At 41.1% G+C, this 21,623-nt stretch overlaps 1 protein-coding gene across 1 annotated transcript in view; it reads left to right on the forward strand.

Moving 5' to 3' along the window:
* Nucleotides 1-21,623, forward strand: part of KMT2C (lysine methyltransferase 2C) — a 185,479-nt gene that overhangs the window by 151,735 nt on the left and 12,121 nt on the right. The window contains exons 35-47 of the mRNA XM_054390059.1: nucleotides 328-510; nucleotides 1,162-3,042; nucleotides 4,037-4,362; nucleotides 5,239-7,061; nucleotides 8,361-8,472; nucleotides 9,410-9,488; nucleotides 9,608-9,671; nucleotides 11,637-11,869; nucleotides 14,830-16,521; nucleotides 18,095-18,307; nucleotides 18,757-18,921; nucleotides 20,143-20,284; nucleotides 20,800-20,947. Coding sequence (XP_054246034.1) covers nucleotides 328-510; nucleotides 1,162-3,042; nucleotides 4,037-4,362; nucleotides 5,239-7,061; nucleotides 8,361-8,472; nucleotides 9,410-9,488; nucleotides 9,608-9,671; nucleotides 11,637-11,869; nucleotides 14,830-16,521; nucleotides 18,095-18,307; nucleotides 18,757-18,921; nucleotides 20,143-20,284; nucleotides 20,800-20,947 — 7,061 coding nt within the window. The remainder of the gene's footprint in view (nucleotides 1-327; nucleotides 511-1,161; nucleotides 3,043-4,036; nucleotides 4,363-5,238; nucleotides 7,062-8,360; nucleotides 8,473-9,409; nucleotides 9,489-9,607; nucleotides 9,672-11,636; nucleotides 11,870-14,829; nucleotides 16,522-18,094; nucleotides 18,308-18,756; nucleotides 18,922-20,142; nucleotides 20,285-20,799; nucleotides 20,948-21,623) is intronic.

Genomic DNA, 21,623 nt, shown 5'->3' on the forward strand with positions numbered 1-21,623 from the left:
TGTGATGTGAAAGGTAAACTGTGGGGGTTGTGCATTCTTGGCACAGCACCTGAACAGACAGTCTTAACATATACAAAAAAACCTCTACTGCAAATAACTCCTTTGTTTTTTCTGTGTATCTTAAATGCAGAATTTCTATAGAGATGAAGTATTTCCGATTTGGAGTTCCCTTTAAAGTGCATAATTTAGTTTTCAAAAGCATGCATGTGATTAAAATAGGCTGTGCAAATAATTTGAAGATAGATTTTGTAGGAACAACAGGTGCAGTGTTACCACTTAGCAGAAGAAAATTAAGCTAATTCCTTTTTAAAAAAAATCTTTTTCCAGCAAAAAGCCAGAGATAATAGAGCTGCTTTGCGCATCAATAAAGTACAGATGTCAAATGACTCCATGAAAAGGCAGCAGCAACAGGATAGCATTGATCCCAGCTCACGCATCGACTCCGACCTCTTTAAAGATCCATTAAAACAGAGGGAATCAGAACATGAGCAGGAATGGAAATTCAGACAGGTGTGTTGCATTTAGGGTGTTTTGTTATTTTTCTTCCAGCTTCTTATTGCATTGTTGGACTCTGTTGTAATAGAATTGATTTTGTCCTTTCTTTGTGGGAAAGCATAAAGCCAGCTGTTCTGTGTAAGGAGAAAATAGGTGCTATCACAAGAGAAGCTACTTGTAAGTCTTAGAAAACTTTGTTTTAAAACTTCAACTCATAAATTCTACCTCTTATGGAAGCAGGTTATTCTTTCTCTGCATGGCTGGCTAGTGGTTTGTTTTTAATATAGTCTGTATTGCAGTAACCTTGTCCTGCAGACTACTGCTTCAAATTGGGCTGGTTGTCTCTCAGAGCCCATTTGTCGCACACAAGTGCTGCAGCTGTCAGTAACCTTTCCTCTTCAGAATATGAGGTTGGAAAGCAGTGCTGCTCGTTAGGCAGCCTGGGAAGTGCTTCTTCCCAGGCAATCAAGGTGCACGTCAAGGTAATTGAACTTTACAAATAGCTAGACCCTCTGCTCCCATTGCATTTAAAACCCGCAATTTGCAGTTATTTGTAATTGATCTTTGATGTGTCCTAAGGTTTTAATTATAGATTCAGTCATCAGGAAGGGTTTGTATACTCTGGACTTAACAAGTGTAATCGTTTTCCTCATAATTTTAAAACAGCAAATGCGGCAAAAAAGTAAGCAGCAAGCCAAAATAGAAGCCACACAGAAGCTTGAACAAGTAAAAAATGAGCAGCAGCAACAGCAGCAGCAACAGCAGCAGCAGCAGTTTGGTTCACAACAGCTTCTGAACCAGTCTGGCTCAGACACACCTAGCAGTGGGATCCAGAGCCCCTTGACACCACAGACTGGCAATGGAAATATGTCTCCTGCACAACAGACATTCCATAAGGATCTATTTACAAAGCAGCAGCTACCTGCTACCCCTACATCAGCATCCTCAGATGATGTGTTCCTAAAACCTCAAGCCCCACCCCCTACTCCAACCCGAATCCCAGTACATGATTCACTGTCTCAGTCTCAGACTCCTCAAACACCGTCACAACAAATGTTTTCTCCAGGTTCCACAAACACAAGACCTCCTTCTCCAATGGATCCATATGCTAAAATGGTGGGAACACCTAGACCAGCACCCATTAACCAAAACTTTGTTAGAAGAAACACCATTGCACCATTAGATACATGTGCACCACAGTCATCCATTGCTAGGCCCATTCAAGTGACCGAACCATCAGGAAGCAGGCCTTCACCAGTCAGGGATTCATGTTCTTCATCTCCAGGTAGCAGTGATCCCTATGCAAAGCCACCAGACACACCCAGGCCTGTCATGGTATCAGAGCAGTTCTCCAAACCACTGGGGGTCCCAAGATCACCCATTGTTATGGAACAGTCAGGGAAGGCTCCTTTGACAGCTGGGAGCAGTGATCTGTTTACTAAGCCAGCTCCTAGAACTGATACATTTCAGAGACAGAGAGTAGCTCCTGCTGATGCATATGCACGGCCACCATTGACCCCTACTCCTGCTCCTGTTGATGGGAGCCCTGGACCTTTTAAAACTCCTATGCGCCCACCCCAGTCCCCACAAGATCCTTATGCATCAATGCCAGCTACACCAAGGCGCGTTGCTGTTGATCCCTACGAAAGGCCTGCTCTCACACCACGGCCAGTGGACACCTTTTCCCATAATCAGCCTAATGATCCATACAGCCAGCCTCCACTCACTCCCCATCCTGCAATAAAGGAGACTTTTGCCCATCCACCCCGGATAGTGCGACAGCAGAGTGATTCTTTCCCTCAGTCTGGACCCATTTCAAGGCCAGCTTCTCAGGACCCTTACTCCCAGCCTCCAGGTACTCCTCGGCCAGTTGCTGATCCTTATGCCCAACCTCCAGGAACTCCTCGGCCCACCTCAGTTGATCCATATATGCAGCAACCGCCAACACCAAGACCTGCTCAGCCAGCAGATTTATTTGCTCAATCCCAAGCAAATCAGAGACATTCTGATCCATACGCCCAACCTCCTGGAACACCAAGGCCAGTTATCAGTGATCCTTATTCTCAGCAACCAGCAACTCCAAGGCCAGGGATTCCAGAGAGTTTTAACAGACCTGCAATGACGAGACCAGGACTAATACCAAATAGAGATCCTTTCCTGCAGGCACCACAGAACAGATCTCAAGGAACTTTTGTCAGGCCATCAGATCCATGTTCTCAAACTCCCAGACCTGCAGGACCTGCAATAACAGATTCATTTAGTCATGGTCCAGCTGCTCCAGCACGTGACCCATACGATCAGCCACCAATGACGCCAAGGCCTCAGCCAGAGTCTTTTGGAGCTGGTCAGCTGGCCCATGATGCTGCTGAACAGCCACGGCCTGGATCTGAGGGCAACTTCAATACATCTGGAAATTCTCCGATGAATTCTCAAGGACAGCAGTATCCCAAAGTTTCACAGGTTCCTGGCCCAGCACCTACTACAGTAGTAACAGATACACAGAATACCATGAACATGTCTCAAGCAGATACTGAGAAGCTGAGACAGGTGAGAATTACTGATGGTATTAAAATTTCATAAGTAGAAGAATTTCCCCCATTCTTGCTCATATTTGAAATTTCTTGCAGTTAAACATAGCTTTATAACATAGAGTTGTCTTCATTCACTTAGGGTGTTAATTTGGTCCTCCTGGATAGAACCACAATATATAGAGAATATAGAAAGATCAGTAGTTTTTAAGGAGCAAAGGTGATCTTTGAAACCACTGAAAATGTAGATGATTGGTCTGTCATAGCTCTTACCTACAGTTTGAGGTAAAAAAAAAAAAAGCTTTGAGAGGACAATTAACTCTACCCTATAATAGATGAAATATAGAAATGATTGTCAGTGACTGTGACAGTGACAGGTGAGGATCTCAGACTAGACATCCAACTTCTCAGTTGGCTGACATGCTGAGGTGAATCCTGCCATTGATCACTGCTCTTCTTGAGGCACATTCTCTCAAGGTTTTTGTCAGGGAATGTTTAGGAAACATCTCTTGCTGAAACAGAATTACATTGAATTTGTGGAAAGCTGTTCAGTCTTTTGTTTGGAAGGAGCGATGGGAAATGGATTTAGTGGAAAAATTGGCAGTATTTATCATACAGACTCAGAGTAAATTCTGCAGCTTTGGTATAAACCTCTTGCTGAATTTTCTTCAGTATAGACGTCTGATTACTTTTCTTACTCAGAACGTGCTTTTTCATGTGGTGAAAGGACCTGCATTGTTACAATAGAAAAAGGCAAAGAATGTTGCTTTTATGTTAAATGGGGAAAGGGGTTCACACTCTATCAAGAAGTCTGGAGATTAAGTTCTCTTACCAGCATTTTGCACCATTTGATCACTCTTCTAATTTCTGAAGTGATTAAAGTAGTTTATTGTTTTTTTTCTGTAGTGATTGAAGAGTTTCTTTTCTCCGAAAGGTTTAACCTAGTGGAAGTGTAACGCTTCAAAATATGTCAACTGCAGTGTCAAGCACAATGATTTTTGTTTTTTAAACAGCGCCAGAAATTGCGTGAAATTATTCTACAGCAACAGCAGCAGAAGAAGAACGCAGTTCGTCAGGAAAAAGCCTTGCAGGATGCAGCAGCTCCTACCCATGCAACACCTCTTCAGCATTGGCAGCAAGACAACTTGAATCAAATTTTTAACCGCCCTCCTCCTCCATATCCTGGGAATATTAGATCCTCTGTTGTCCCTCCAGGTGGGCCAAGGTTCACTGTTTACCCAAAAGATCAACGGGGACCATTTCCTGCTGATGGGCAGTTCAATAGACCCCAGTTTCCAGGTGATATGAATGCCATGGGAATGAGACCTCATGGTCTTAGGTAAGCTCTTCAATCTCTTAAACTCAGGACATTACAGGAGTAGCTCTACATTTACATTTACATAAATTGTTATATAAAGCTGGGAGGTTTTGATGAAAAATAATTTGTTGTCTACAGTAGGTAGGTCCTGAAGTGAGTAGGTACAGTGAGCTTGCCTGTGCCTGTACTAGAAAATGTATTTACACTAACCCTGGCTTATGCTGTCTTTTATTGGGAATTAAAACAAAATCAGAATGGAGAAATTACCATTCTTGTGAAAGTTATGTGACCTGAAAGATCTCCTTGGGCATGGAAAAGGGAGCATTTCTTTTTTTTCTTTTTTTTTTTTTTTTTTTAGTAAATGGAAAGGTCTGGCTTTAGCTTTGCTGTCTGACTAACAGATAAATGTAATATTCTTGTTTTCATTATCAATGAATATGTCACCAAATGTCAGCTTCCATCTGTGCCATTTGCACAGGGAATGCCATGAAGTAAAATGAACACCAAGACTGACATACCTTGTCATCTCAGGAATTAATATTTTCAATATGTGGAATTCATTTCAATAATTTCTAAATCCACACAAAAGCATTTTTTACACTGAGTTCCATTAACGTGTAGTTTATTTACTATGATATTTCTTACTGTCAAGAGTTATCTATCCATTATTATTACTGGCATTGAAAACAGGTTGTTTATTAAACATAATTAAAGCAATTACTTTATTGTAGTCATAAAGCTCATTTAAATGTAAGCATAATTAGTCAAAATATTTATTTAAATATCTTAATGAATGAATCATGTAAAGCATTTTGGTGAGTAGTTATTTAGTCAAACACACTAGACTAGGCAGTCCTAAGGAAAAAAGATTATTTAGTCTTTCATACTTTATTTTAGATATGGGTTTCCAGGAGGTGGCCATGGTCCACCATCAGGTCAAGAACGCTTCCTTGGTCCTCAGCAGCCAATGCAACGCCCTGGAGTTCCACCACAGCTGAGAAGATCTCTGTCGATTGATATGCCTCGGCCAGTGAACAATCCACAAATAAATAATGCATCTGGGATTTCTCAGCATTTTCCTCCACAAGGAATTCCAGTTCAGCAGCACAATATATTGGGTCAGGCATTTATTGAATTACGTCACAGAGCTCCTGATGGGAGGCCAAGGCTGCCTTTTAACCCTTCTGCTGCAAATGTTATGGATGCAGCAACACAACATCAGCGACATGCTGCCTTTATACCCAGGCAGGAGTTTCCAGGCCCAAGACCAGCAGAACCACTGAGACATAATTCTCAAGGTATACCTAACCAGTTGCAGATGCCTACAGGTTTGGAGCATATGTCACAACCCCAACAGGATCAAATAAATCCTGACAACCCACCTGCACTGGTAATACGTTCTCTAAGTCATCCACCAGTTGCTGATGCATTCCCAGGACCATCTTTGTCTACATCTGCACCAAACGATGAATCTGCAAATTTACAGATTCCCAACCAGCCAAGTGATGGTCTAGAGGAAAAGCTTGATCCTGATGATCCTGCCGTAAAAGATTTGGATGTGAAAGACCTTGAGGGAGTCGAAGTCAAAGATTTAGATGATGAGGATTTGGAAAATTTGAATCTTGACACAGAGGATGGAAAAGGAGATGAACTGGATACTCTAGATAATTTGGAAACCAATGATCCTCACCTTGATGATCTTCTGAGATCTGGGGAATTTGATATAATTGCATACACAGACCCAGACCTTGATGTGGGGGATAAGAAAGGAATGTTTAATGAAGAACTAGATCTTAGTGTCCCCATTGATGACAAACTAGATATCCAGGGCAAGACAGAAGAACCAAAACAGAAAGAACAAGGTGATAGAGCCATTTCTCTTCCTGAGACCCAGTCTCCACAGAAGAAATCTGCTACAGAAAATGAAATAAAAGCAGAAGTAGTTTCCCCAAACACTCAGGAGGAAAAGAAGAATGAAAATGAAAAAAGTGATGGAAATGCTGAATCCACAAGTACTCAACAGGCTGCTGAGGTGGAGGTAAAGGATGGAGAAAAGGCTCCTTCACAGTCTGCTAACTCAGAATTCCCTGACAAAAATACTGCGGTTCCTGGTCAAGAGACAACTGTGCCTAGTCCAGATGCTCAGGGATCTGCTCCTCTGCCTCTTCAAGGAGCAGTAAGCTCTTGCAGTATTTCTGGATCCACACCAGTCCTCTCAAGTTTGCTAGCTAATGAAAGCTCAGATAATGCTGAAGCAAGGACTCTCGGATCTCCATCTCAATCTTTGCCAACAACACAAATGAACCATGCATCAGGTATTCCACAAACACTAATGACACCTGCTGGACAGATCTTGGAAAACACTTTAAATTCAAATTTGACTATGGTTCCACGAATGAACCATAATTTTCCTCAAGGGTCACCAAATCCAGGATTCATTCAGGGTCAGTCATCTAATCATAACTTTGGGCCAGGACAGACATCTAATCAAACTGTGGCTGTCACAAATCGTCCTGGCCCTAGTGGCGTATCTGGACCCCAACAGATTATGCTTCCTCAACCGTTAGCTCAGCAACAAAGTCGAGAACGACCACTTCTGCTGGAGGAACAGCCACTTCTTCTGCAGGACCTTTTGGATCAGGAAAGACAGGAGCAGCAGCAGCAACGACAGATGCAAGCCATGATTCGCCAACGTTCAGAGCCATTTTTCCCCAATATTGGTACGTGGGGGATGTCTTTGTCTGTGCTCTGGTTAGCTTTTTAAAAATACAGGAATAAATAAATAATCAGTGGCAATGAAATAAGCAGGTAGATAATGTAGAGTTTAAATGTGGCATAACAAAAAACCCCAAACTGTTTAGTAGTTGGTGTATGGGATGGGAGTATGGAAATTGAGCATTGAGGTGGCATTCTGAATTCTGTGGCAAGGCTTCTGTTGACTTGACCAACATGAAGGTAATTTTGCATTAGTGCTGATTTTTCTGGCATCAACTCTGTGGTGTAAACTTGTAATACTTTAGGTTTTAAAGTGTGATATGGAGTAAACACATCCTTTGTAAACATAATGAAGTGATAGAGTGCAGTAGTTGTCCTTTTGATATTTGATAGATCAACTTTCTATTTATGGTCGGTTTATTACATTTTTTCACAGTGCTTAGTGTGTCTCAAGAAAAGAGATCGTTGAGAGCTGTATTCCAAACTCACAATCTAGGCAAAGCCCAGAAACATTGCAAACAATTTTGCATGTGCTAAAAGCATTGAAGATAAACTGCCATTTCCTGTTCAGTATAAAAGCAGTTTGAGCATTCAGATCAAGACCATCACCATAACTTAGTGAATGATAAACATAATGAAATATGACAAGTTGAGAAACGTGCTAGTTGTAACTCCACTGCCCATGTTTGTTTGAAAGACAAATTCAACGTAGCCCCCAAGTCACAGTTCCATATTTGTAGTGTGGCTAGAACATGCTGCAGCCACCCCAGGTGGCTAAGATCATGTCTAGAGGTCCCTTCCAACTGCAGCTTTTTGATACTCTTATTTAACCTGCTCTATGTGAGGCATCTAATGAGAGAGAGAGAGCAAAAAGGCAGAGTTCACCATGTTTATGGTCTTTTCAGATGCTCTGTGGGCCATGTGTGCCTTTCTGCCTGTAGTGACACCGCTAATTAGAGAGGCAAAGCTCTTTTCTTAGTACATCAGTGGTGGTGTGTCAGTTGAGCCAACTGACCTCACAGAAATAACTCTTCTTCCTGATTCTTAAACTTATAAATAGAATTTGTTCATCTGTTGGTCCACAGGCTGCTCTTCTTTATATGTTGGGGTTGAAATCAAGGACATTATATAAAGAATACATGAAACTACATATTAACCACAGATTTCAAGTAACATGCAATAGTAGTGCAGTTATATTGTTTTACTGGTGATTTATGCATGACGTAGATCTCAACAGATCAGCTCCAGTTATTAACTTACGATTCTGAGCTATGTAATTCACTTTTACTCTTTTTCTTTTGTAGACTTTGATGCAATTACTGATCCCATAATGAAAGCAAAAATGGTAGCTCTGAAGGGGATCAATAAGGTTATGGCGCAGAGTAACATGGGGATGCCGCCAATGGTTATGAACAGGTAGGCAACACGTGATACTGTTCTTAAGGGCTACAAAATGTAAAGGAAATGATAGAGCTAGGGAAACTGTACGCAGGAAATGAAAAAGTGGAAAAAGAGGTTTTTGTCAGGTCCGTGCTAATGGACCAACTGGAACGCATCTGATGTGTTTGGATACTGTTTATAGTTTCTACTGCCACTGCTTTTATCCTTAGGAGGCAAGCGTGACAGTAGAAACTACAAGATGTCTTAAAACATGTCAGGCTTGTGTTTGAGTTGTAATGTCATTGGTCAACATGGCTTCACTGTTGACACTTCTTTTTTTCCCCACGTACTAATTACACACTGGCACATCTTCCACGCATTGTGTTTGAAGTGTTGATGGCCATGCAACCATTAAACTTCATGTTGCAGCATATAATTTAATGGCAAGATTTGTCCCAAGTAATGGAAGTTTCATCTTCTCTTTAAATCTGTTCTGAGGACAAAAGAAGCTATGAACTGTGCGGACTTCACCGTGACTGCAGGGAGCCAATGAGGCAGAAAGGGTCGGCACCTTTTCTTTTTATGTGACCCATCAAACCAATATGTTTTTTCCTTCTGAACATACACTTTGCTGTTACATGATAATACATGGCTTACTGAGGGGTACATTACCCAACTCTAGTTGAATGTGCTGGTAAACATGATATCTAAATACAAATACAAATATTTTTTGTGTATATTTTAGTACAGTACATCATGTGTACTTCATCTCTCTGAAAAGTGTAAAATGCAATAGTTTCAACCAAGGGCAAAGTGTCATAGCATCAAAAGCTTAGTAGACAAGTTCAAGAAATGTCTATAAAATGTTTGGACACCCCGGTGTAAGTTTGGTGTATTGCAAAGTGTTGTCTCTTCCCTAAAATGCCAGAAGTTTTAAAAGTTACAATTTCACTTTCTGTTTATATGTCAATAGGTTTCCTTTTATGGGTCAGCCAGTGCCAGGGTCTCAGAGCAGTGAAGGTCAAAATCATATGCAGCAGGCCATTACACAGGTACTATGACTTGATATGGTGTTTAAACAAAAGTGTTTAATAATGATGACTAGTTTGGGGGGTTGTGTATTATATCATGATTTAATACCCTTTTCTCTATGTTTTACTGAAATTTCTAGGATGGAAGTTTGACACCTCAGATTTCTAGACCTAATCCCCCCAGTTTTGGTCCTGGTTTTGTCAGTAAGTACAGATGTAATAATTTATTATATGTTGTTGTTTCCTTCAACAGTTCTGGTGTTTTTAAAATAAATTATCCATAAATTAATCCTGTTTCTCAAAAAGTCATCCTTTTAAGATTGAGTCATTTCATCATTACCAGTATAGCCGTGCCTAGTAAATGCTATTAGCATTTTTCTAGAAGCTGTCCTCCAAGAAACACCGAAAGGAAAAAGGGAAATAGAACAAATGGAAAATTAGCATTATTTGGATTTGTGTAAGAATGGTACTCTGTCAAAAACCTGGTCTTTGGTTGTGTTGTAATAGTCTGAGCTCAGTGGGAACAACTCTCTGTCCTGATGAGCCCATTTTTATCCCAGAAACAAAAAATTCTGTGCAGCATCATTGTCTTTTAACAAATACCAATAAAAGCTTTCCAGGCATTAGTTAAGCAGGAGTGGCTGGGAACTACAACTGTTGAAAGCAGAGATATATTACACTAGTATTTTACATTCCTTGTTTCTAGTTGCCCTAGGTCAATTGTAAATCCCAGTCTCTCTGATGAGAAAGATTTATTAGCAGAAATTAAAACTGAGCATATGTTAGGAGAGAAAGGCCACGTTATAAAAAAGTGTTTGTCTACAAAAATTTGGTATTTATGAGTAAGAAACAGAAGTAAACACCTTCAAATTTACCAGAAACTGGAGTAGCAGCACTCAGCCTTGTGATACTATGTTCTGGTCAGATTTGACATGGCACCCAGCGGTGGCATTCTCTGGCTGAGGTGATGGTGGTTCTGAGCACTTGACAAAATCTGTTTCTCTTTTCAGCAGTAATTATTTTTAGCTGGAACTTGTTCGTATTTCAGTGTTCCCTTTTGCACTTTCACATCACTCCCGTCTGCAGTTCCCCTCCATCATTTTCACTCACTCATCCTTTCCAGTTGTGTGATTAGTTGTCCAGAATTTGTTGAAAGATCAGTCACCCCTCTGAACTGTAGCTAGCTCTCTGAATGGATATTGTTGAGCTGTTAAGAATTGGTGGCTGTTGCTACCACAATAACTGTTAAAGTAAAAGGTGGTAGAGTTTGGAACCCAAGGAGAACATGATAGTAGTGAAATCCTACTGTTGTGTAGGTATCCTTATTTAACAGACTTTCATTACAAGGAGGATCCATGCCATGTTCTTGGTTACCCAGCTCATTGCCACAGTGCAATCAAGAGACAAATGATACCATCACCAAACCTTCTCTCTTGCCTTCTGGGCTTAGTGTAGATCAAATGTTAATAGACATGATTGTTTTGCCTCAAGAAAAACATCTGAGAGCAGTGAACTGCTCAGAGCAGATGAGCATTTCTCATTTGTTAAGAGTAATGTCTCAGTTACAGTCTAGATGAGAGTGCATTTGTTTGTGAGGAGGAGAAGGCACTGCTGCTGAAGGTCCTGTGCACAAGACTGGCATAAAATTATTTTTACAAAAACAGTATCTATCTTTATGTCATGGATATTTAATGGAGGTTTATAGTTTTCTTTTTCCTTGGAAGTAGTAACAAAAATGGGTTCTGCATGTACAAAACTCTTCTGTAAACACCACAATAAATGAGGCTCTGGTTCCTGTAAATTTTCTGTTCTTACTCCCTAATCTCTTTGCTTCCACCTGAGTACTTCCAGAGTTCTTCCATGTCCCCTCTTCTGTGTCAGAGGAGAGTACACAGTGGGCTCATGTTTCTTGAAATGAAGGGACTATGTTAAAACTGCATTCTCTCAATAAAGGCATTAATTTGGATCTTTTTCTCCTTTTCTCACATCACTCCAAGAGCTTAATATCTCCTGGGATAGGACACCCACTGTCAAATTTGGCTGAACTTACCAATGGTTTCTTAAAATAAGGGAGGAACCTGGTTGTTAAACTTAATCTCTAAAAAGCAGGAGAAGAGCCTACCCCCAGAATGACAAGCTGATATCATCATTAATTTCCCTTCTCTCTAGATGATTCACAAAGAAAGCAATATGAAGAATGGCTGCAAGAAACACAACAACTTCTTCAAATGCAACAGAAGTATCTGGAGGAGCAGATTGGAGCCCACAGGAAGTCAAAAAAGGCACTCTCAGCAAAACAGCGTACAGCCAAGAAAGCTGGCCGGGAGTTCCCAGAAGAAGATGCAGAACAGCTGAAACATGTTACTGAGCAGCAAAGTATGGTCCAGAAGCAGCTAGACCAGGTAATCATCTGGAATCCCAGCTGATACTAAGCTGTCATATTAGTATGACTCCTTTAAATCTTCTAAAAGGCAAGCTGAAATGCTTACATATGGTGGAGCATATTTAAAGGTAGCCACTGCCTATCCTATTTGTGTGTGTAACAGCACTTCTCTGATTGCCAGGGACACTGGAGTTGTAGGACAATGTGCTGTGGCAAACATTATGACAAAAAGCTGGTTTAGTATTTTGGGAAGAAGGGAAATTACTTGGCAGAATGCTGTGCACAAAGTTCCTGGCACCATGAAAAACATAAATGAAAGATTGAGGAAAGTCAAAGCATTCAGGGCTTTGTTTCAGGCTTGAATGAACTTCATAATTCATTCTTGTTCAGGTATCCTGACACAATCAGAATCTGGTGCCAGTTCAGTGGTACTGTTTGAAAATCTCTTTTCATTATACCTTTAGTGTTAGTCCAGTTTTACGATCTGTCTAGTTCCTGGGTCAGAGGAATATCTGGAGATCAACTACTCTACTGATCAAAGCAGAACTAGCTTCATGGCTATATCAGGTTGCTCAGCACCTTGTCAGTCAAGTTTTGTAAGCCTTCAAGGGTAGAGATTTCCCAGCTTCTCTGGGTTCCTCTTCCAACGTGTAACCGCTTTCACTGGGTTTTGTTCTTCCTTCTCTATATTCAGTTAGAATTTCACTTGCTACATCTTAAAGCTGTGGTTATTGCAAGTGAGATTAAAAGTAAAGCTGTGATAGCTTTGATAAAACTATGGTCAAGAGTAGTGACTGCTCTGTTCCTCAAAACATTCATTATTTATAAATTATCTAACATGGTTTTCAGGATCAGATAGACTTGCTAAACATAAAAATGCTTTAGAATTTTCCTTTATTAATATGAGGGGAAAAAATTGGCAGCAGTCTGCTTGGAACAAAGTCCTAACTGATATCTGACCCTTGACTACTTGCTCCTGTGTTCCTTCAAGACAAAGCATGTGCTGGATGGAGTATTAGTTGGCTCTCCTTTTTGCTATGTAGAAGAGGGATGGAGCAGATAAATTATGTCTACATAATTTCTTCATCCCTTCCATAATGAATCACAAGTAGAATAAGTGCAAAAAAACTCCACTTATCTTTTTCATACATACATCAATCTAGTCTTACAGTGGAGTTATGTTGAAGTAACAGCTGCTAATCATGATATTGCTGGCAGTTAGTGCCCCATAGTTAAAACTCTCTTATTTTTTCACTTTTAAACTTATTTTTCATATACTGCTGGTAAATACCCTCCAAACCAGTCATCCACATTCTAAACAGCACTTTGTTACATGCCTCATGGGAGCTTAAATAAGGTTCTGTGAAAGTATATTTGTAAGGACCTTCAATTTGAAGCAATTCACCACTCTTTCAAATCAGATGAAGTAATTCTTCTGTAATCAAGCTTCTGTTAGTTTTTTCAAAAGGGCAAAGTCTCTAGATGTGTATGTAGAGAAAAGAGCTCTCAGATCCCTGTGAATTGCTGGTCCTGGTCATGGGCACAGAGAAACTGGAGCTGACTTTGTGCAACATGAGCTGATGTCTGACAGGGTTATTAGCTCAGGCACAGAGCCATGCAGACACTACCATATTGTCTGCAGCCAGGGCAGTTTAACTGCTTTGGGGTGGCACTGTGCCTGTGCTGGTAAGTTCTGCCTTCTTCTCCCCTGCACAGTTAAAATCACCAGGTCATTCCGCACAGGCTGGCTCAGGTCCATCTGGGTGTAGTCAGTACAGGTCCTTCGAGATCTCAGCTAATTCCAGGTACAGGCATGTGGCTGATCTGCCACTGCAGATCCTGTGATGCCCTCCCTGGGAGGATTTGGATGCTTCATGGTATAGGCATACAGAGCCAACACAGCTTTAGTGTTGTGTATCCACAGAAAAGGCCTAGAGCTCTGAACCAGTGCAGACAAATCCAGTTGGTGGCTTTCTGCAGTGTGACTGTTATCTGGCAGTGTCAGTGCCAAGCCAGAACTCATAAATCATCTTGGACCTGAGATTATCATGTAAATAGCCTTGTGGGTTGTCTTGCATTCTGGAGTGTGTCCTGAAATATCTCTGTTATCCTGAGCTTCCTGACTTGTCCCTTGCCCCAGGTAAAGGAGAGTCGTGTCAAGCGTTTTTAATTATGTTATGGACTTTTTCTATCAGTTCAAACTGAAAATGGAAGATGTGGAAGTCATAATCTAATGAACAGCAGGGAGAGAGGCATTTTCCATAACGCATATGTTAATAACCGGTGGATTGCAAGACCCTTTACTGTTTTAGAGAGCAGTGCAGTTACACCTCTGTTGTGTTTCTGAAGTGCTCGCTCTTGTCTAGTTGACACTGTCATATCCTTCCATTTGCTTCTCCTGCTTGCCTTAGAAATGAACTACTATGTTTAACTCCTAGCATTGAAGTGGACTTTATTTTCAACCTAAAATTTAAAATTTTCAAGCAGTGCTTGCCATTTTCATCTGCTGTGTGATTTTTGAGGATCTGTCTTGTGAGCAAATGAGGATCTACCTAACTGTTTTCCTGCAAACTTTTCTTCTTCAATTATATCTTTTTAAAAATACTGCTGACATGTGAAGATCATCCATCTCACTGTTCCCTTTTTCCTGTCTGTTCCCAAGTGTGGTTATCCTGTGCATGAATGGTAAGGACAAGGATCACTTGGTTTAGGTTTGTATATTCTCTAGCACAGTGCAGTCTTGGTATGTAGTTGCAACTTTGAGCACTGTTATTGTTTCTAAAGCTTTGGGATGGATGGTGGTGATTCTAATGGAATAATGGTTATTTAGCCTTAAAAAGGGAGAGGAAGTAAGACTGCAGAAATTGTGTCCCTGTGCCATTCATTGTCTGCTGAAATGAAAATGCTGGGTTACATGTTTTATGCTGCTTACCTAGTCAGTACATGTCAGAGATGAATAATGCCTGTTTTACTGTTTAGATTCGAAAGCAGCAGAAAGAGCATGCAGAGCTCATCGAGGAGTATCGAATCAAGCAGCAGCAGCAGCAGTGTGGAATGCCACCCCATGCTATAATGCCAGGTGTCCAGGCTCAACCACCAATGGTTCCAGGAGGAACGTCACCAGCAATGAATCAGCAAAACTTCCCTATGGTGGCACAACAGCTGCAGAACCAGCAACACACAATGGTAATCCCTGGGCAGTCCAACCCTACCAGAATGCCGAATTTATCTGGATGGCAATCTGCAAATGCCCCTGCAAGTCATATTTCCATGAATCCAGCAAGGATGCAGCCTCCAATGACACCGCTGCCAATTACTCCTGGTACACCAGCTCCTGTGCCTGGTCCAAATGCAGCTGCACAGTCAGGGCCACCACCAAGGGTGGAATTTGAGGACAATAACCCTTTCAGTGAAAGCTTCCAAGAGCGAGAAAGAAAGGAGCGTTTACGAGAGCAGCAGGAGCGGCAACGCATTCAGCTTATGCAGGAGGTAGATCGACAGAGGGCTTTGCAGCAGAGGATGGAACTGGAACAGCACAGTATGATAGGATCTGAATTAAACAACAAAACACCCTTGTCTCAGATGACTTTCTTTAATTCTGACCTGCCTTGTGATTTCATACAAACTCCACGACCTCTTCAGCAGTCTCCACAGCACCAACAGCAACAAATGGGGCAAATTCTGCAACAAGGTTCTGTGACCTCACCTCCTGCCACAAATTTTATGCAAAGCGGTGAGCGTAGGCCAGTGGGACCTACGACTTTTGGACCTGATGCCTCTGCTGTTCCAGGTGGAGCCCCTAATTTCCATAATGTAAAACAAAGTCATGGGAATCTCCCTGGGCCTACCTTTGCACAGAACCAAGTCAGGCCTCCATTTACTCCTGCTGTACCTTCATCTGCAGCACTCAATAGCAGTGCCCCTTGTGGTTCGGACACTAGCGTGCCCCAGGCTACAAACTTCCCTGGATCAAGCCAGTCTCTCATACAGCTCTATTCTGACATAATCCCAGAAGAGAAAGGAAAAAAGAAAAGGACACGAAAAAAGAAAAAGGACGATGATGCAGAGTCAATAAAAGCCCCATCAACTCCACATTCAGATATAACTGCACCATCAACTCCGACCGTTTCTGATTCTACCTCCACCCCCACAGTTAACACCCCCAATGAACTTTCACATCATCAAGATGAGCAGGAGTCAGTGGAGGTAACAGGCCCATCAACATCAAACACAGGAGAGAGCCAAACCCCTCCAGAGCTGGAATATAAGCTCCCCAACAGCAGTCTGCCACAGAAACAGCCAAGTGCAATTGCAGAGACTGAGAAGGCTAAAGCAGATACACCCACCAGCATTCAAGAAATTAAACTAGAAAAGGCAGAAACTGATCAGTGCTCGGGTCAAGCTGAGCCTAAACCTGAAAATCCAAGCAGTATTAAGGTGGAAGAAGATAAGGTCACCCCACAGACTGCTACTTCAGTTCAGAGTCCAGCACAGCCAGCTAGCATTCCAGCAGCAAAAGGGGAGTCAGGGAACGAACTACTGAAACATCTGCTTAAAAATAAGAAGTCCTCATCTCTTCTAAATCAGAAATCAGACAGCAGTGGCCGAACGGAAGAGGAGGCTTCTGGGGATAAGAAGTTAACAGAGAAGCAGAATCCAGCTGAAGGAATGGTGAGCCTGGTTTTTATGGTATGAATGCTGCTGGGTTTTATTGTACAGTGGTCATCAACAATCAGAGGCTAGCTTGTGTCTTTACCATGGGTATGTGAAAAGGTGGGGAGATAATCTACCTGCACAAGGGTAGAGGAAACAGCCTTAAGGAATTTTTACCTCCCTTCCTGCCTTTTCTCCATGAGTAAGTCATCTGTGTAACAAAAAGAACAAATTTTATTATGACTTTGTAGGTCAGTGTGTTCAGAAATTGTTAAAATGCAAAAAATACTTTTCTATAGATAATCATCTTTTAAAATGTCACTTCCTAATGTTCAGCAAGATTAAGGCAAGATTTGACAGGATGACTCTTAATTCCCTACTAGCATGTTTCTGTACAGCAGGGTGTGGTCTGCCTGAATGCTGCTTTCTTCTGTGACTGCACCTTTGCCAGGGGCATAGGGTTGGGCTTCACACCCCTGCACCATTTGGGGTGTTCTGTGAATGAACCAAGTCTGTGCTTATTTCTTGCCTGTGAAAATCTTATCTCTAATTATAGTAGAGACCGTGCTCCAGGGTTTTTATCACAAGTGTGAAATTGTTAAATCTCCTAAAATTGCTGGATTTCTGTCTTACAGAAAAATCCTCTAATTAATTTCACATTAATGGAAGGGAGCATTCATTCTTTATGTTAATGGCATTATATAATGTAATAATCTCTAAGGTTCTTCAAAACAGACCTAAAGAAAATTGCTTTCTGTGGAGGTAGCATACACTTTGATTTCTTGGTCATTTTATTGTAATCTTCAATCTGTACCTAGTTTGGTTTATGGTTGCCTAAACTTGAAATACATCCTTGAAACAAAATATAAACACATTCAAAATTAATAAAGACTGATAAAAAGAAAGGTAATGTGAGCAGCAAGTAACTTATAAGTGTTTCTGTTAAAACACATATGACAGGAGCAGTGGTGAGAGTACTTGTGGTAGGGGTCATGTAGAGCTGTTTAAAATAATAATTGATAGAAAGAAATTGGACTTTCTTTTGGCTTGCCACTATCTGTTGCATTACAAATTCCCATTCTAATTACTTAACTCTCCTTTTATGTGAAAAATGGCTTCACAAATGTGTACTGTATTGAAGCAAATGCCATAGTCCAGAAGTGTTTCACAGCATCAGGTTGTTGGTTTTTTTCTAACCTCAAAGTACATTTTTATTGTAGTAACTTACACTCCTGTTTTCTGCAAGCAAGTCTGCCCTTTTTTATGTCCTTGTGAAAATCTCCAGGGCTTGCACACACTTGTCACTGTATTTTAGGGGGCACTCAAAAGAAAATGTCTCTGGTTTGGGAGTTTTTTAATGATGTTTGCAGATATCAGTGGTGGTAAGGATAAGTCATAATTCTGTGTGTAGGGACAGTGCAGCAGCTACAGTTACCAGTAAGACAGCAAAGTAAACAATCCATAAAACACAGTCTGTTATGGGTGAGATTTATTATACTGTGCTTGTTCTTTTAGACTGTTGTGCAGTAAATTTGAACAAACTCTATATTAAAATGTCAAAAATTCCGCTTCACTTCCTTTTTCATAGCAGCAAACTGCAGGAAACCAGATGCAAGGTGCATTTGGGTGTAGTAACAGCCAGCTTCAGAGAACAGATGTAGGACCTGAAACTAAGAAACAGAGAAATAAGCGAACTCAGAGGACAGGAGAGAAGGCAGCTCCTCGGTCCAAGAAAAGGAAAAAAGAGGAAGAAGAAAAGCAGGCTATTTACCCTAATGCTGATACATTCATCCAATTAAAACAGGTGGGTGTACAGGTGCTGGGTCATGCATCAAGAGGAGACTCGTGAGTGGGCTTCTCATGAGGGAAATTAAGTTGATCATTAAATTGAATTTTGAGTACAGTGTGGAGAAAATGGGAACTTCCACAAAACTAAGAAATTAGTAGTTTTTGGGTTTATTTCAATTTGGAAGATCTACTGTAATGGCAGGCATTTGGTGGTCTCAAATCCTTGGAGTTCCTGTAGGATCTGGCAGCTTCTGTGGCTGAATTGGCAGGGAGCCTGAGCTGCAGATGCAACATACAGGGGCCACCTTCCCTAACAAATAGAGAGGCCTGAGCTTGACACAGTTTTCTGATAGTGGGTAAACTGATTATTTTTTTAAATTAGAATCCACTCTGTTGATGTTTGGAGATTTGCAGTGCTTCTATCACCTATTTATATAATTTCTAACTTTTTTTTCTTTAATACAGCAGCTTTCTCTTCTGCCTTTGATGGAACCAATAATTGGAGTGAGCTTTGCACACTTCCTTCCCTATGGCAGTGGCCAGCTAAGTGGTGGAAATCGACTTGTAGGAAGTTTTGGTAGTGCTACTCTTGATGGCGCTTCGGACTACTACTCCCAGCTCATTTACAAGGTATGGTTTTAATCTGCATTTCCATTGTGTGCTCTCCCTGTGAAAAGTTTGTGACATTATTACCAGTTGGTTGGAACCCCTGCCTTCTGTGCAGCCAGAAGAAAGCAATTATCTGTTGCTAGACTAGATAGATAGTGCAATGGTGAAATGATCACCATTGTTTTACTCTCTGAAAGTGGAAATCAGTTCTGGAAATTGTGTGGTAAGCTAATTAAAACCAACAAGTATTCCTTCTCCAAATAGGTGCTAAATGGTGAAAATTGTAATTAGAGTTTCGTAGAGCAGAAAAGGATGAATTCTCAGTACTTTTGCAAAGTCATTGCAAACATTAAAGCGTTTCTTAATGTGAATTAAATGGGAAATAGACTTTTCTCATTTGTCCACTAAGTCCTAACTAAGAACCAGAGAACTCTGAACAAAATGGACTGTTTGTTGACAAGCTAATAACCCAGAGAATTTAACTCTGAGATCAGGATGGCAAGAGAGGGAGAGCAGCAAAATAGCAAACAGACAGAATCAATTTTGCTGCTTCACTGCCCTAATATAAAACTTCAGTAACTTACTAAAAACAGTGGTGGTTACTCCACCCTTATTTGGCATGTCAGCTGAGAGCGTGACCTAGCAGAAGGAGTTGCTGTGGTCCAAAGTGAATATTAAGTACTAGCTTTGTAGGCATGACTGTTGCAAGAGCAGATACTGAAGTTCTCATGTAATTTGCATTTAAAATGTAGGCAGTTCAGTAGGATAGCAAGAAGTAGCCCAGAGTGTGAAATGGCAGAGTATCAACTTCTCATGGTAAGTGCTTCTGTGAGAGCTCATCCTGTGCTGAATGCAAGGTAGTTTCCCTTTTAGTGAGCATTGGGTAAGCTGGCTTGTTTGTGGTGATGGAGTCACTCTCAATCTTAAGTTCAGACCTTTGATTAAACTGTAGGAATTTGTTTGGGCTCCCAAGCCATTCCAAAATTTGTTCTTTGTGCTTTTCTGTAATGCATATTCGTCATGTGTATTTCTCTGATATTTCTCTGATAATGTCATTGATATAAGCAAAGCAAAACATTGTATCTGTTGTAGTAGATAACTTTCATGTATTTGGTCACATACTTTAACTATTGTTGCTTATCAGTGCTACCTGTGAGTGGGTTACATACATCTTGTACTAGAACAAGGCAAGTTTTCACCCTGTGCTCCATGGTTGATTTATGGTTCTTTAATCTCATGCAGCAGAACAATCTGAGTAATCCTCCAACACCTCCAGCCTCTCTTCCTCCCACACCACCTCCAGTGGCATGTCAGAAGTTGGTAAATGGCTTTGCAACCACTGAAGAACTTGCTGGCAAGGCTGGAATGTTAGGAGGTCACGATGGTAAGACCAATACCTTTGTTTCTGTAATAAACGAATCAAGTTTGCAGCAAATTACAAAACAGATAGCTGGGATGCTCTTCAGTTGCTATAGTCAAAAGAGTATGCCTAGACTCTTTAAGGTTGTAATCATTATTATCCAGCTTTATTTTACAACAAAGTGTAGTCTTTTCACTCCTCCCTTTAGAAAACATGCTGAAAGATAGATGTGCTCTTAATAAAGAAGAAAACCTTAGCATCAACTTTCTATGTCCAGTACAAATGACTAACCAGGTAGTTTTGAGTGAGCTCAAAACCAGCAGAAATGTGTCCTTGGCAGGCTCTGTGTGCAGTCAGGGTGTGTTTTCTGATACTTGTAATTTTGTAGGTTTTTCAATGATTCAGTGAGAGTGGTGTTACCATCTGCTGGTAATGCCTTGGTATGGTGTCAGGGAGCCACCAATACCTCAACAGACAGAAGGTTTATCAATGGAAGAGCTGTGCAGATGTCTCATTGTGCTCTGTGTTTCTGGTTTTAGTTACCAAAGCTCTGGGACCAAAGCAGTTCCAGTTGCCTTTCAGACCACAAGATGATCTATTAGCAAGAGCAATGGCTCAGGGCCCTAAAACTGTGGATGTTCCTGCTTCACTTCCAACACCACCTCACAACAATCAGGAGGAGTTAAGGTAGGTTTTCCTTGACATCTTCAAGAACATATTTGGAGCAGATTCTTTGATCTTTTATAAAGGAGATGAGACTGTGGAGGTGTGAAGAAATGAAATCCATTGTGCACAGCTACACAGTGCAGAGAACATAATGACATAATTTGTTCTGCTTAACTCTTAGTATTCCATGTGCAGAGAGCAGCATAGTGAAAGAGGTGGCTTCTGGTATTGCTAGACTCTGGATGCTGTTAAATTGTTAATAATTCATTAGCTTGCTCTCTTAAAAGTGTTGCACCATGGCAGTGCATGACTGCTGTACCAGACAGCAGAACTGTGCAAGAGTCAGCCTGAAAACTCCCCAGCTCTGCTCAGTTTTTGCTGCCACATGAGAAATGCTTGCTAGAAGACGAGATCTAAAAAGATCTTCCCTTTTGCCTCCCTTTCCCTTGCCTAACCAAAATTAGGGTGTCTTTGAGGCACTGAAGCCTGTGCATGGATAAGGGGGGATAGACCAGTGAAGACACTTAAACCAGAAAGATTAAATACTAAATACCATTTTTCACATGGGCAGATGGAGCCATGGGGAACAGGCAGTTCTGTGATGGAGCCTGGGCTTTGTTAGTGCCTCTTTTGCTCTATGTATCTTTGCCAAGACATGACCTGGTGCAATGGAGTCTGAGATGGCCAGAAGTAATGG

The sequence above is a fragment of the Indicator indicator genome, chromosome 20 (assembly GCF_027791375.1).
Source record: "Indicator indicator isolate 239-I01 chromosome 20, UM_Iind_1.1, whole genome shotgun sequence".
Taxonomy (NCBI): domain Eukaryota; kingdom Metazoa; phylum Chordata; class Aves; order Piciformes; family Indicatoridae; genus Indicator; species Indicator indicator.